This window comes from Stigmatopora nigra, chromosome 7 (assembly GCF_051989575.1).
Source record: "Stigmatopora nigra isolate UIUO_SnigA chromosome 7, RoL_Snig_1.1, whole genome shotgun sequence".
Lineage (NCBI taxonomy): Eukaryota > Metazoa > Chordata > Actinopteri > Syngnathiformes > Syngnathidae > Stigmatopora > Stigmatopora nigra.
This window is the reverse complement of record NC_135514.1, coordinates 9,371,928-9,386,080: the sequence shown is the minus strand read 5'-3', so window position 1 is coordinate 9,386,080 and position 14,153 is coordinate 9,371,928. Positions and strand designations below refer to the sequence as shown.

The 14,153-nt window shown below is 41.8% G+C and overlaps 2 protein-coding genes across 3 annotated transcripts; both read right to left on the bottom strand.

Annotated features, from left to right (window-relative positions):
• Positions 1 to 317: 317 nt before the first annotated feature.
• pklr (pyruvate kinase L/R) lies at positions 318 to 10,815 on the bottom strand. Of its 2 annotated transcripts, none has more exons than XM_077720505.1 (12): positions 10,745 to 10,815; positions 7,415 to 7,579; positions 6,980 to 7,071; positions 6,777 to 6,908; positions 6,042 to 6,228; positions 5,671 to 5,944; positions 4,555 to 4,705; positions 3,478 to 3,630; positions 3,235 to 3,401; positions 2,482 to 2,548; positions 1,684 to 1,798; positions 318 to 1,434 (listed from the first exon to the last, which is right to left on the bottom strand). In XM_077720505.1, exons 2-12 carry the CDS (start codon positions 7,551 to 7,553, stop codon positions 1,328 to 1,330), a joined length of 1,584 nt encoding a protein of 527 aa, XP_077576631.1. In that variant the 5' UTR covers positions 7,554 to 7,579; positions 10,745 to 10,815; the 3' UTR covers positions 318 to 1,327. The 2 variants fall into 2 exon arrangements, with proteins under 2 accessions (XP_077576631.1, XP_077576630.1); XM_077720504.1 differs by lacking the exon at positions 10,745 to 10,815 and adding an exon at positions 9,392 to 10,061.
• cyp11c1 (cytochrome P450, family 11, subfamily C, polypeptide 1) lies at positions 10,466 to 13,706 on the bottom strand. Its single transcript, XM_077720506.1, has 9 exons — positions 13,424 to 13,706; positions 13,198 to 13,353; positions 12,928 to 13,127; positions 12,639 to 12,845; positions 12,065 to 12,222; positions 11,827 to 11,993; positions 11,624 to 11,702; positions 11,340 to 11,537; positions 10,466 to 11,076 (listed from the first exon to the last, which is right to left on the bottom strand). The coding sequence occupies exons 1-9, from the start codon at positions 13,684 to 13,686 to the stop codon at positions 10,966 to 10,968; spliced, it is 1,539 nt and encodes a 512-aa protein (XP_077576632.1). The 5' UTR covers positions 13,687 to 13,706; the 3' UTR covers positions 10,466 to 10,965.
• Positions 13,707 to 14,153: the final 447 nt, after the last annotated feature.

Genomic DNA, 14,153 nt, shown 5'->3' with positions numbered 1-14,153 from the left:
AGTGGTGCGTCACCATCTAGCCTGGAAGCCAATTTACACAAGTTACTCACCTGGGTGTTCAGGTGATGGCAATTAGTGAGCTTGGGTGGAAAAAACAACAACAACAACAACAACAACAACAACAACAACAACAACAACAAACCTAACCTCCTAAAGACCTAGCGTCCACATACGATGATATTACATTTTCACTACTACGTTATGGAAATGGCAGAAACAACATCTTTGTTATGGGCTCCGTTGCTGGAAATGGCATAAACAATCAGATATAAGTCCATGTGAGAGTGGACTAGGCGGCAGTTTATGACCTCGGGCCAAACAATAGAAAGACTTTTAATGATTTAACAAAGAAATGAATTACTACACATATATGTATAATAGTAATACAGAATAAACCCAACACCTGACACCAAAATGTGAAAAAACGCAAAAACTGCAATGCATTAAAAATCGCGAAAAAAACGGGGGAATACCGCGAAAAATTAACCGCGGTAGTCCCCCAACTATCGCTGACACCTCAAATTGTGAAAAAATGCATATGTTTCCATCCACTAGAATATGCAATGAAGAAAATATGAAGAAAATTAAAAATAGCGTTTAAATGGCAAGTCAAAACATCACAGCATGTCAAAGTAATTTTGAGATAACGTGAATATATTATTAAGGGGAGATTAAATCAGAGCAGTGTTTTAATTTGTAGTCTAATAGCATGATATTGCCTTACATGAATCAAATTACAATGTGAAATTAAACCATGTTTGAATAGGTATTAACAAAAATGTGTAAATGTTCCACTACTTCAGTGATTTTAATGGCTTTGACAGATGTAAAATCTGACCAATACATTTAATGGTTTGAGAAGACAGTCTTGGTAGCAGTGAAAAAATTCAAGTGCTATAGAAACAAAAAATAAACGTGCAATGACTTTATGACGGAAAAGTGTGCATCTGGGGGCATCTGGGTCATCTCAGTGGACAAAACACCACAAGTCCTCTCCCTTTTAGATGTCCTCGTAAAGAGAAACAAAAGTGCTGCTCCACTGGAGAGCAAACCTATGATTGGAAGTCCATAAAGCGCCTCTATAAAGATAAGCTGCGGATGAATTCATTTTGCCAATCACTGGCGGAGAATGTGAGTGAAAATCTTCAAGTTTTATTTCTCTTACTCGGAGTCATTGCTTTTAAAACATGTACGCAAAATGCCCCATTGGGAAGGTTAGCGACCTTTAAAAAAAAAGGACACTGATGTGAAATCTAATAGTCTATGTGGCAGCTCATATATTACCAATAAACAAGTGTTTCAAAAAAAAGTGTTGATGTCATGCTAGTTATGTAACATTGACAGCCCTCATAATGTTGGTGTGACCCGAGCCCGGAATCCAACCAGTCACTATAATCACCATGTCGCCCTCTTTGAAGAATCCTCTCGCCTTGCCTGTGCCAAAAAAAGAAATAAAGAACACTGTATACGTTAATGGGAAAAAATAGTGTGGCTAACATGCTAGTCAATAATCACATATAGGCAATGATAACTTGTGAGTTGGGATGGGAATACTTGCAGTTTGGTGGTACATAACTTGATATTTAATACTACTGTGCAATGTTCACTGCATAGCCCACATAAACAGAGGACCCCCGTGCCACTACTCTTGCAACCCAGCAAAAAAAATAAAAAATCACCCACCTATATCCATGCCAAAGTTGACACGGTTGTCAACATCGTCAGCCCAGACGGGAGCAGGTAGTGGGTGAAAAAGGACGGGGAAGACCCCCCGAAGCAGCTGGGACTGACGCGCCACCTAAACAATAACAGAGTTTATTAGCCGAAATGTTGCAATGTTCTTTTATGGAATGTAAACATCTAGCTGTGTAGCAGTATAAATGCTTGTTTTGTACATTTCCATTGGTAAGTGTGTTGAAATACCATCCAGGTGGGCTTTAACGTCAAGAGTATTTAAAATAACTAAATCACATGCAAGATTGCCACTTCTGGAATGATTGTGATGGCCTGTTTGAACCCATTACCACCATCAGAGGGAGCTTGGCAATTTGAATGCATTCTACTAGCGGCCTTTAGCGGGTCCTCACCAGATGTGACGCGCCGGGGTGACTCACCTGACCACTGACCTTCAGGTGGCCCTGCCTAGCGTGCCACGTAAGCACCCGTATGGAATTTCGACACATGACTCATAAGTGAGCACATATTTATAATCCTGTCATGGCCTACAGTGAGACACATTTTGGGTCATTTTTACCATCAAATTTTTTGAAAAATAAGCCTCTACTTTCTGATTATTATTATTATTATTATTGCACTGGTCATAAACTACTAAAGGTTTGATTACTTCAATTCACATAAGAATGGTAAAATTCGAATGACTTGAATTATTTGGTGTTGACAGTATTTTGTCTAAAAAAGCAGTAACAGAATTACACTGTTAGTGTAAATATGTTAGAATTTTCTTTTTGAAAGGCATCTTACCTGTGGACTTCTGGTGACTGCAATGATTGGACAGCGAGGCCGATATCTTGACAGCAGGTGTGCCGACCTAAGCACGAACACATACACACACAGGCAATACAGATGGTAAATAACCATGAATAAAACTAAAAATGTGTTTGTTATTTTTTTTAAATGCCTGCTCAGGGGAGATCATTCCTGAGAATCTGTTTGCATTACAATAAACACAATAATCTTGCAGGGTGTGAAAGCAAAAAACGGCACTTTTCCATCTGTAGATTTCCTCGAGGTGAAATGACTAACATTTGTATGTGTTTTAAGCTTATTTCCTTCCAGAGGAAACAGAGGTCCATAGCTTCCATAGTAAACAGAATAACTATGTAAGTTATAGTTAGAACAGCATCAGTCTCCAAATCAATTAAATAAAAAGACTGAATGTCGCCCATAAGAATTTAAAATGTTGAACTTAAAAGGTAATTTAACCAACAGTAATTTTGCTCATTGTTGTACAGAGGCAATTTGTTCCTCAGGAGGAAACAAGAAGTCAATTGTGGTTATAACAAAGTAGAGATCTCCAGTTTATTGAAACTGCGAAGTAAAATTAGGGAAAATTGGACGGCACGCAAACCCAGATACGAGATGGAATAAAAGCCTAAAACCTCCAAGAAAAAACAGTTATGGATATATTGGAAAATGACTGCTGATACTATTCCATAAATGATTCATATTATCTTTTGAAATAAGCCTCTGTTTTGATTGGGTAAGAGTGCTCACCTGCCACTTGTGGTGAGGACTATGATGGCGCCGGCGCAGCACTTAAAAGACGATTCGACGGCTCCGATAGCCGTGACCTCGGTGGGGTCCGAGGACAAAGGAGTCAGGCGGCGCAACTCCTCAAATAGCTGTTGGTGGAAAATGGCCGCCTCTGCCTCTCTGCAGATCTGACCGCACGGGACAGCGCAAAAGAGAAAAAACAGTCAGCGGCGGTTTTCACACCAAACGTAAACACGCACACACCGAATGCATCATGGCGACTGCCTTCACTGGAAACAGGCCCTTGGCGGTTTCGCCGGATAACATAACGCAATCGGCTCCGTCCAAAACGGCGTTGGCCACGTCACTGCCCTCTGCCCGGGTGGGCCGCGGGTGGGCTACCATACTTTCCAGCATCTGCATACAAACACACACAGAAAAAATACGTACAATGCATTAAAAAGGTCCCTGAATGGAGTCCAGTCCATTTTCATGGATTATACTTCTCCATTCCTCCTATGCTAATTTTCTTTTTTTTTTTCATGGCTAGTTATAACCAGGAAACATTGTGTTAAGCTTTCACAAGCCGAATAAATGAAGTGGAGAGCTCGAGTATCGACGTGACGACTCGAGTGTGTTTTCACTCAATGCTACATACACAACCAATACATGTCTTGTTAGACGGATAGAGCTTTGCCAGCGGAGAGCTTATTCATCAGCATCCATTTTGAGGTCAATAAGCGAGGCAGACAGTTGGAATACGAGATGTCTCACAGCATTGCCTGAGGGAGGATACTTGGACTGGAATAGAAGACTCCAAAGCTAATTGCCATTTTTAAAAAAAGCCACTGTGTAACAGTTGCTAATACTAGGATAATGTAGAATAATAACTCAGGGGAGAGGATGTGATTTATATGTGACTATATTCAACACACCTTAGATATTGAGTATTTGGGTTTTAAATGTTTTCACTACCTGGCATTTCTAATATGGATTATTATAGTTTTAGTGTGCAATTAATTGAGTTAAAAGCTTCTTTGTGTGAATCATGAAAATATTGATTTTGTGGGGGAGTCTTATTTGACATTTATCTAGTGGAAAATTTCAAAAATGCATAGGTGGAAATGAGAATGAACTTACAGAATGTTTATAGTCAAAATAAATGTTAATTTAATGTTTCCAAAACCTCATTCCACTGTTAAGTGTCAGCGGAAGTAATGTAAAAAAAACCACATCCTTTTTTTATGACTGTGGAGCAATGCAAATATGGTTTATAATTTTTTTTTTACCCCCGGATATTTTCTTGCCCCCCACATCTCATTAGCTGCGACCCACTCTGACCTGTGTGGCACAAATGACAGGCTTGCCGGCCGAGTTGCAGCGACCAATCATCATCTTTTGGGCGATGAAGACTTTCTCGGCAGGGATCTCGATCCCCAGATCACCCCTGGCAACCATCACGCCGTCGCTTTCCGCCAAGATCTCTTCAATGCTGACACAGAGATGAATAGAGAGGGGGGGTTCAATGTTTGGGATCGGACTAAAAATAGATTATTTGAACATCATGTCCTCTCTGACTCACGTGGCAATCACCTCTGCGGTAGAGACAGTTGTGACAACGGACTCACATCATTGCAGGGAGTCAAATATTCATGAGACATTTGGGAGAAATCGATCATCACAAATGGTTGTCGGTGAAGTCGGCAGATAAGTAATGGTGGACGTCAGAGTTCTACATTAAATTATGTCAAGATCCATTAAGTGGTGAGCAAACTGTCTGTCGAAACTATAAAGCCAGAGAATGTGTGAGCTGGCAGATGGCATCACCTCGATGACAGCTGGCAGGCGGCCATCAACGCCACTGTCATGAAAACACGCGCCTTGGGCTACTAGCATTCTCCACCGTAAATAAGCTATTTCCTTCACAGGTGCTGATCATTTACTAAAATGCGTGTTGTTTTTGTCATCGATGAGCCACTGTCTGACGTTAGTTGTTGGTTTTTTGACTCTTCACCCCAATTTATGGATCCCTGTGTAACTAGCCTTCACTTCCTTGGCTGCCCCATTATAGCGAGACATAATAAATAATGTTTTAAAAAAACAAATTGATGCCACGATCGCTTATGTATACTGCACTGTTACTGTTTTGATTTTTTCTTGGCGACCTATCAAATTTTGGCCGATTTTGATCCAACTCTTAATAGCAGTAGTGGAACATACCGAGATATTTAGACATTGAAAGACTAATTTATTCCTCTAAATATCAACTTAGTAGGTTTGTTTTAGACTCTCCTCTGACCCAACCGTTGCCAATTCATTCAGTCATCCTTTAACTATTTAACTCCTTTTTCTCTAGTCAAAATAGAGGCTTCAAACCAAGTTTGACATTCGGTTCATTGTCTCCAAATAAGACAATTAGGCTCGTGATCGTTTCTTACTTTTCAAATGTTGACTCACTTCTGGACTCCTTGACGACTCTCCACCTTGCTGATCACCTTGATGTCCCTCCCGTGTGGTCCCAGTGCTCGCCTCACTTCCCGGACGTCTTGCGCCGAGCGGATGAAACTGGCAAAGACCATGTCTACTCCCTGCGCCACTCCAAACTTTAGGTCGGCCTCGTCTTGCTCGCTGACCGCAAGCATGTCGATCAGGTTGCAGTCCGGCAGGTTGACGCCTTTGCGGCTGCACAGCAAGCCATCCGCCTCTACCACCGTATCCACCCAATCTGGACCTACATGTTGCGTATGTCCACACAATTGAAGGTATTTACTCACATTCTGGTTCTGATTAGATGGCCTATTTGTCTTTAACCCTGCATTTTTTCCTACCCGTTTCTAGTACTTTAAGTCCAATGAGGCCATCATCGATGTAGATCTTTCCGCCTTTCTTCACGACCAGTGGCAAGCTGGGATAGTCCACCCAGATGGTCTTTCCGTCTGTGGAGTCTTTGTCAGCCTGTGCTGTCACCACGCGAACGTGGCTGCCCTTTTCCAGATTCACCTCCGCCTCCACTTTCTTCACAAACACCATGAAAACATATCAGGGCATAATTACTGTTGGTAAAACATTGCTTTCCTCTTACTTGTGTGAGGGTTTCGGCAGTTTTACACTCAACCTCATTACTCAATTGAAAATGCAGCACAAGAAGATTGGGAGGAAACCGGAGAACCCGGAGAAAACCCACACAGGCCCGAAGAGAACATGCAAACTCATCTACTGGATTTAAAGTTTTGTTGGTGGCCCAAATTTTTCATAGTTATATCTCCATTGCGATATAACTATGATGGGAGGGAAACCATGTGCAGCTCAAGCTTCACAGAGAGCATCGAGTAATCCAATCAGGGTATGAAAAGGTTTCCAACAGCTTGCAGTAATTTAGCACACAAAGTAGGCAATGTGGAATGTGGAAAAAAAAACCTGAGGAGGTATCCAAAAATAGCCACTCAACAACTCCACTTGTTGTCCTTAATACAATTAAATATCCTCTATGAGCTGTATTAAAAAGGGAGAGACAAAATGAAAGTCTAATTGCAAGAAAATGTTTTTAAAAATTGCATGTTTACCCCATTGACCAATCCTGTACGGATCTCTGGTCCTTTAGTATCCAAGGCAATGGCCACAGGGCGATAGTACAGTGGGTCTGAGGTGATTGTGTCCACAGCCTCGCGGATGTTCTTGATGGTTTCACCATGGTACTGAAAATGGATAGCCAGTATGTCATGAAAGAAAAAAAAAGAAGGGCAAACGCTATTGTGATCGCACACACCTCGTGGGAACCGTGAGAGAAATTCAACCGTGCTATGTTCATCCCAGCTTTGACCATCTCCTGGAGTTTAGATATGGAGCGGGAGACAGGACCTGAGAAAGAAAGTGCATTTTATATAAGAATGATTAATTCATTGGCTGCCATTTACTGACCAATCCATTTGGAATGGGAGTCTGGCAGTGATCATTCGCTGTAGACATCAATGGCAGTGAACAAGTCAAAAAAACAGTGCGTAGAATAATGAAAAGTTCTTATGGAAAACATGACATTATTAACTGTGCTATCCTTGGATGAATCAGGCAAAATCTGTCAACAAGTCAAAGCTGCAGCAGTTGCCGGGCTCAAAGAAGAGCAGCCGGTGCTTGCTCATGGGTGAGCAGGGCCAGAAAAGATAGAAAGAGAGCTTTGTACACAGGGAGCGTGTTCTGAGCTGACCTATGGTGCAAATGATGCTGGTGTTGCGAGCCGTGATGGGCTCCTGGTCAATGTCCAGAAGACACAAGTGCTCCAGGAAGGTGTCCGCCATGCTAGCGTCCAGCTGTTGGCGCTGGATGAAAGAGTCAGGCAGCGTCATGGCTTCCGAGTAGCGTCTGATGCGAGCTGGGAATGATAAAAACGGAAAATGAGTGATAAAGTAGAGACAGACGGGCATAAAAATGGATTCAGTTTACTTGTATGAGTTTTGCAATTTACTAACAGCTTGGTAATTTTTTTTAACCCGTCAGATTGAGTTACGAGCAAGAGCCTAAGTGGATTTAAACGAGAAGCAATTATGACACTGTCGTGGAAGTGAAAGTATGAGCAATTCGGAGTTAAATTGTATTCTATGATGGGGAAATCACTATATTTAGCAAATTGAAGAGACCAGTGATCATGCAAAGGAAAATTGCGCCTTTCAGTTTCAAGGCATTTATTTTTCAAGTGAGAAATATAGAAAGACCCATTATTAAAATAAACTAAAGTGAATAACATAGCCTGCAAATCATCACAACAGTAACTGTGACATTTGAGTTAGATGAATTCCACTCGGGGCCAGCATATAACCCACAAGCCACAGGTTGTCCACCTTTAATAAAGCTTATAAATGTAGCCTCGCTCCAGGTGGTTATGAATGCAAGACGTTCCAAATCAATATCCTGTTCCGAGAGCAGCAGTAAGCTGGTGGTGCAAGTTGGAATAAACCCACCCTGAGGGGGACTGACATTTACACAAGCAAGACATTTACATGATGTTTATGCTCAAAGGAAAGGAAACACTACTGATACTTACCAGTCTAGTGCTAAAGTTTACACATTTAGGGCTGAAGTAGGAAAGGAAAAATGGCCATTTTTAAAGAGGATGGATGTGGGATATTAACATTTTGACATTTCAATAATGTCTGTATAAAATTTTAACAAGACCAAATCAGAATTTAATAAGAATAAGTTGGAAATGGACGCTTCAATCCCTGGTGGGTTCACTGGGCTCTTAATTTTCATTTGTTAAGAGTATATAGGCACTTTGCAAGAATGGTAAATCCACCAAACGACGGCTCAAGTCTTGGAGAGGTCACAAGTCTGTGTCTCAAAGTGCCACATTGATAGCTAAATATAAATATAATTGGATTTTTCCTTCCATGGTAAGGACAAGTAAATGGTTGCAGGAAGAGCTCTATCATGCGAGGAACGCAATTGATTGGCAGCCAACAAGACATCTATAGGAAAAGCTTTCACAATCAGTCATGCTTGCAATTTGCTCTTCTGTAAGTGACAAAAAAGTAGAAGATGAGATTGAAACAAACCACTTTGACCCAGCAAATGCACGTGAGGCCTAGTTGTGCTGCATTGCCTCCCGCACACATCAAATGGAGTCCCACTGACATACAATAAAATATCACCTGCCGCACACTGTACATGAGGTCACTGAGTTTTTGGCTCAGATAAGAGAGGTCAAAAAACTGATTGGACAAGAACGGCCGTGTTGCAATGACTCACATTCTTACGTGGACTCATAGAGTCCCAATTATAGTTAGAAACGTTAGGTTTTTTTTTCCACAGTCAAAGGAACCCCCAGGACTTCTTAGACATTCAAAAAATGATTTTAATACAATGTAATAAGCGCATTAACATACTTAATCTTATCTGTGATCTAGTAATATCTATTGTCAAATTCACATCTACAATGAAAAGCGTAGTATCCCATTTGAAGGAGGCCCAAGTCTACAATGCACTCTTTTCCAATGAAATAAATTACTGGTAACTTATTATGCGATAAAATAGAATTCAGTTGAATGTGTGTTAAATGGTGCCTTCAACCCATTTTTTTTATTTTGAGGAACCAACACTGAGATGGTCAGAAAATCAACTCATTTGCTGTCACTAAAGTCATATGTTCATAATATTAAAAACAAAAGGATCTTTGAGGATCACTCACCCATTTTGACAGCACCAAGCTCCTATTATGGCTGGAGATATTTTCTATTGTATATGTGTTATCTACAGCTAAATATGAGAGTGCAGTCTTCTTAACGTTTCCCCTGCCTTACTGCTTTTGTCTTCTCCGCTCGCAAATTTGTCGTAATGGGAGTCACATGAGCATGGCTCCACCTGCCTCATTCATTGACCCTCTGAACCTCCACCACACATATTCGCAGACACGGGAAAAGGAAGCCTTATGAACCTGGGCGTGGAGGTCCACGTCCATTTCAAAACTACTAAAGTGAAATGAAGTTCAGTGTGACATTTGTCTATTTGTGGCATCACTTACACAATTCACACGTAAGCAGCCAATCTCACACGCACCAACGATAACACCAATTTGTGAGATAATACATAACCTAGTTTATTCAAAAGTGCTTAGTGGGGCTCTGGTAAAACACCTTGTGACTGATTGTCTCTAATTACAATGGCTTCCAATTTTCATCCATGTGTGAATCTAGACTCTAGAATCTAGAGTCTAGATTCTAAATTCTAGACGGAAGTTAACACTGGGTGAACCACAGCATGAGGATCTTTTTCTATATACTTCCCTCTTCTTTTTCCTTTCCTTTCTTTAAAACTACATAGGACAAAAAAGAAGGGTTTTAAAGAGATAGAGATAAATATTTGTACAGGCCAGTCGAGATTCGGGGTGCAGCCAATTGTCTTTTGTTGTAAAAAATAATTAACTTGATAATTTTTTTTTTTTTTTTTTTTGGGGCAGAATAGATGCACTCTTAAAACATTATAAAATGAAACTGCAAAAAAAGATCCTTGTTAATCACTAACAAACAGATCAAATATTCCAGTTAAAACTCAACATTACTGCCTTATAGATCATGATTGTCTCTCCACACCTAGTAGACATGCTTTCTAAAACTAGTTTAGAAAGTAGCAATGTCATGTAATTTTTTTTTTAAATCCCAAGATGCCTGTCAGCCCCACTGATTGAAGCAGAAAATGTAAATCTTTAGCTACAGAGCAAACAGACCTTTGCACCTTTGCTGGTGTGGAACAAGCCAACAATGCATTCCTTGAATACAGCATTTATTGTAGTCTCATTGAATAACTTGAGCAGAGTGAGAATAAAAACTGAAATGACGTGTGATTCATACTATCGAATCCAGCACACATATATAGAATTTTGTATGCCACGGCTTGTCAGAACAAGTGATCCCATCTTTAACTCCAAGAATTGAACCAATATCTTAGTGGGTTGCGAGAGGTTAAGAGCAATCGAAGCAGAAGACAACAAGAAGAATGTACAGAATGTCGTAAAATGCAAAGCAATAAGAAGGGAACCACCGACCTGGTTAGAAGCAGGAAGCCGCAGGGCCATAAATGAAAGTGGAATAACCTGCCTGAGTTGGAAAAAAAGGGTGTGTGTTGTGCAGGCTGTCTCAGTTAGAGCATCACCTACAGGACAAGTCTGTGTCCTCATGGAAATCACACACATTTTTTTTAGAGGTTGATGAAGCTTCTTCCCTTTCATACAAAGAGGCAGAAGAGCACATTCTACATGTGTGTGTGTCAGAGCTTCCGAAAGGAGATCAGTGGTGGAGACTCGGGCTGCAGGATGAAGGCAAACTTGGTACCAATATCTTGAGTGGATGACACGCTGAGCTGAAAATTAAGCAGGATCTAAACAAAACAAAAAGCCAAAAATAGAACAATAAATCTCGATTTTTGCTGCTGGTGTGGACCTAATCCCACCCACAACAAACACTATGCTGGAAAGATGATTTGAGGATTTGGAGGTTTTGCCTTTAGTCAACAGTTTCACCTAATCTTAGGCAAACCATAAATAAAATATCTTCATTTCACACTTTTACTATACTATACCATATAATATAGCATAGTAAATCTAATTTTAATGTAAACGGTGATTAATTCACGTTACTCACGTGCATGAGCAAGAGCTGAATCTCATTGGCAGCAATCCTGCGACCGACACATTGTCTGGGCCCGAAGCCAAACGGCAGCCAGCGGAACGTCGACGTTTCCCCCCGAATGCGAGCCCACCGACCCGGGTCGAAGGTCAGTGGATTGTCAAAGACATTTCCACTCCTCCCCATGGGGTAAAGACATACCTGGACCAAGGTCTAATGGAGAAAAAAAAACAATGCGGGCAATAAAGCACTGTTTCATGGCACTTTATCTTTGTAATTTCGTAAAATGACCCACTCACCTCTGCTGGAATGTTGTAATTCTGCAGAACTATGTCTTTTACTGGGTGGCGCTGCACTGAGATGCCCACCGGATACAATCTGGCACAACACAACACGACTTAATTCGCCAAAGTTTTCTTCTCAATAGGAGATGCACTTTGAAACTATGGTAAATTAACATTTGGAATACATGTGTATTCAGTTAGTGCATTTTTTTGCTTACCTGAGAACCTCCTTGAGCGTGCCTCTGAGGAGCGGAGCCCCATCTAGAGATTTCTGAGGGTCCCCTTGGGCCTTGCCCACTGAGTCTATCACCTGCTGCCTGACGCCTTCCTGTACAGCGGGGTTACGAGCCAGCTCGAACAAAGCAAACTGCAACGGTACCGCCGTCTGAACACAAGCGCACACTCATTCCACACGGCACGTTCGGATAAGCGGAGAGGCGATGACATTTACGGCACCGTGTCCACTCCTCCGGCCATCAGTTCAGTGATGTTGGCTTTGATGACCTCATGGGATAACTGTCCCTTCTGCAGGAGCTGGTCCAAAACCCCGGAGAACTGGCCTTGATGGAAGTCCGAAGACAAGCGTTGGAAGCCCCTCTTAATCCTTGATTCGGCTGGAAAACCAAACGTGACAAAGTTTAAGTACAAATACCGGTATCGCAAAAATTCTGGAAAAGTTGGAAGTCTTGGTTAAATGATTTTACCTATTCTACTTGAAAGGAAAAGAATGCAGACTAGATTTGGTATCACTAGAAATGGACGTTAGACCAAAGCACAGATTACAATCCGGCCATTATTAGCTGTTGCTTGTTATTTAGTCTACAATATTTAAGTGCAAATCATTCTTCATTATATTGGGATAGACGTAGAAGGAGTTTAAAACTAATAAATAACTTGTACTTAGGAATCATTGTGGCCTTCTAAAGAAACCACAACTACAATTAACACCCCTCTTCAATGTAAAACATAACATATCTCTCATTTGACATGACATCGACAGGTCTCGCTCCAAACGATCGTCCTACGTCACCGTGGGTGAAGATGTGATCCCACGCGGTGGCGTGCTGTTTCCACAAGGAGGCACCGGCACGCTCCATCAGGGACGTAGGCAAGTAGAGGAGCGGCACGGTAGTAGCCAGCATTCTTTCCACCCCCCAGATGAACCTTTGGGACTCAGCGGAGGGTTTCGACGACGACAAGAGGCCAATGCGCTCTCCGTAGAGGATGTAGCAAATGGCTGCAAATTACAACGGAAAGTCATATCAGCACCAATTAGCCTGAATCGTATAGAATAGATGGTTGGCCTTTATGAACTCTACCTTCCAGTGCAAAGGCAAAGAGGTCTGGACCGGGGTTTATGGTGATGCTTCCATGGTCTGGGCTTTCTATCCTGGCCTTGATTACTTGGCAGAAATCCCTGGCTACCTGGTCCAAGTGGGGTAGGAACTGCTGGACGGCCTCGTTCAACAGGACCTCCTTGTTGAGGAGGACTCTGTCGGCTCGCCACTCGTCACCATTCCTGGTGAGACAAGACGTTCAGCAAAACAAAGAATGAGCGCACCAACGTGATGAGAATGAGGGGTACCAACTTTAAGAAGACTCCTTTCGCATGTCCACGGGTCTCACGATGCTTGGCCCACGACTGCAAGACCATTCGTCGCGGGTTGCGGCCTTCGTGGCGGAACAACTCGGCGACGTCACCTGGCATCATGATGTTCACGGTGCTTTGGGGGCCCACATTCTCCCTTTTGTGGTGAATAATCCAAAGAATACAATATTACAGTAAAGATTAAAGGCAAATGACCCTATTGGTACCTGTATATGGGTCCAAGGGTCTTGAAAGAGTTCTCCATGTGCTTGTGCAGCTGCTTGAAGCGATCTTCCCTCCAAAAGGTGAACAAGTTGAGCCATCGGTTCCTGCCAGTCTGGGGGATTTCGTCAAAACTCCTCACTGGCCCATTGCTACTTTCCCCGACAAGTCCTTTACTAGTCGAAGTTGTACTGAGTGCCCTAGCGGAGCCGCTACACCGCAGTCGGACACGCATTCTCACCGCATTGGACATGATTTCAGCGGGCATGTACAGTATGTGAGGTCTAGTTTATTGTGAAGTTCCCGCCTACAATAATCCTTGGAGTCACTATTCCAGATAGTAAGTGGTGATTTATGAATGGAAAGGTGGACAGTTCAAGAGAAGGGCAAGAAAACACAAGAGGATAGAGAGCTGGGAAAAAAACTGGCTTTATTTTTAGTGTTTGCTCACAATTTGAGATGCCTCTGACAACAGTACTTTGTTTAAAATATATATTTTTGGAGTCCTGAGGAAATATTGAATCCCCAAAAACAAGTTAATGTGTCGCAGATGTAAGTAAACTAGTTTCCAACTGTTTTGGTTCAGATGTGGTCAGCAATATGAATCTAGTTAATTAAAACCTGCCAGTGTATCTGCTGAAAAAAAACACAGCTGAAGCCAAATGTGGCTCTGGAGCCACAGTCTGTATATTATAGTCAATGGCAGCCAAAGACTTCAAATGTTAAATGAGGTTT

Excerpts from the sequence above, each read along its gene's own strand:
- cyp11c1 (XM_077720506.1), bottom strand. The coding sequence starts at position 13,686 with ATGCCCGCTGAAATCATGTCCAATGCGGTGAGAATGCGTGTCCGACTG. Across the intron at positions 12,223-12,638 it reads GGATCACATCTTCACCCACG|CCGAATCAAGGATTAAGAGG; the intron begins GTGACGTAGGAC and ends TTGGTTTTCCAG. Across the intron at positions 11,077-11,339 it reads TTCAGCTCTTGCTCATGCAC|ATCCTGCTTAATTTTCAGCT; the intron begins GTGAGTAACGTG and ends TGTTTTGTTTAG.
- pklr (XM_077720504.1), bottom strand. Across the intron at positions 3,631-4,554 it reads CTGTCATTTGTGCCACACAG|ATGCTGGAAAGTATGGTAGC; the intron begins GTCAGAGTGGGT and ends GTTTGTATGCAG. Across the intron at positions 2,549-3,234 it reads GTCCTCACCACAAGTGGCAG|GTCGGCACACCTGCTGTCAA; the intron begins GTGAGCACTCTT and ends GTTCGTGCTTAG.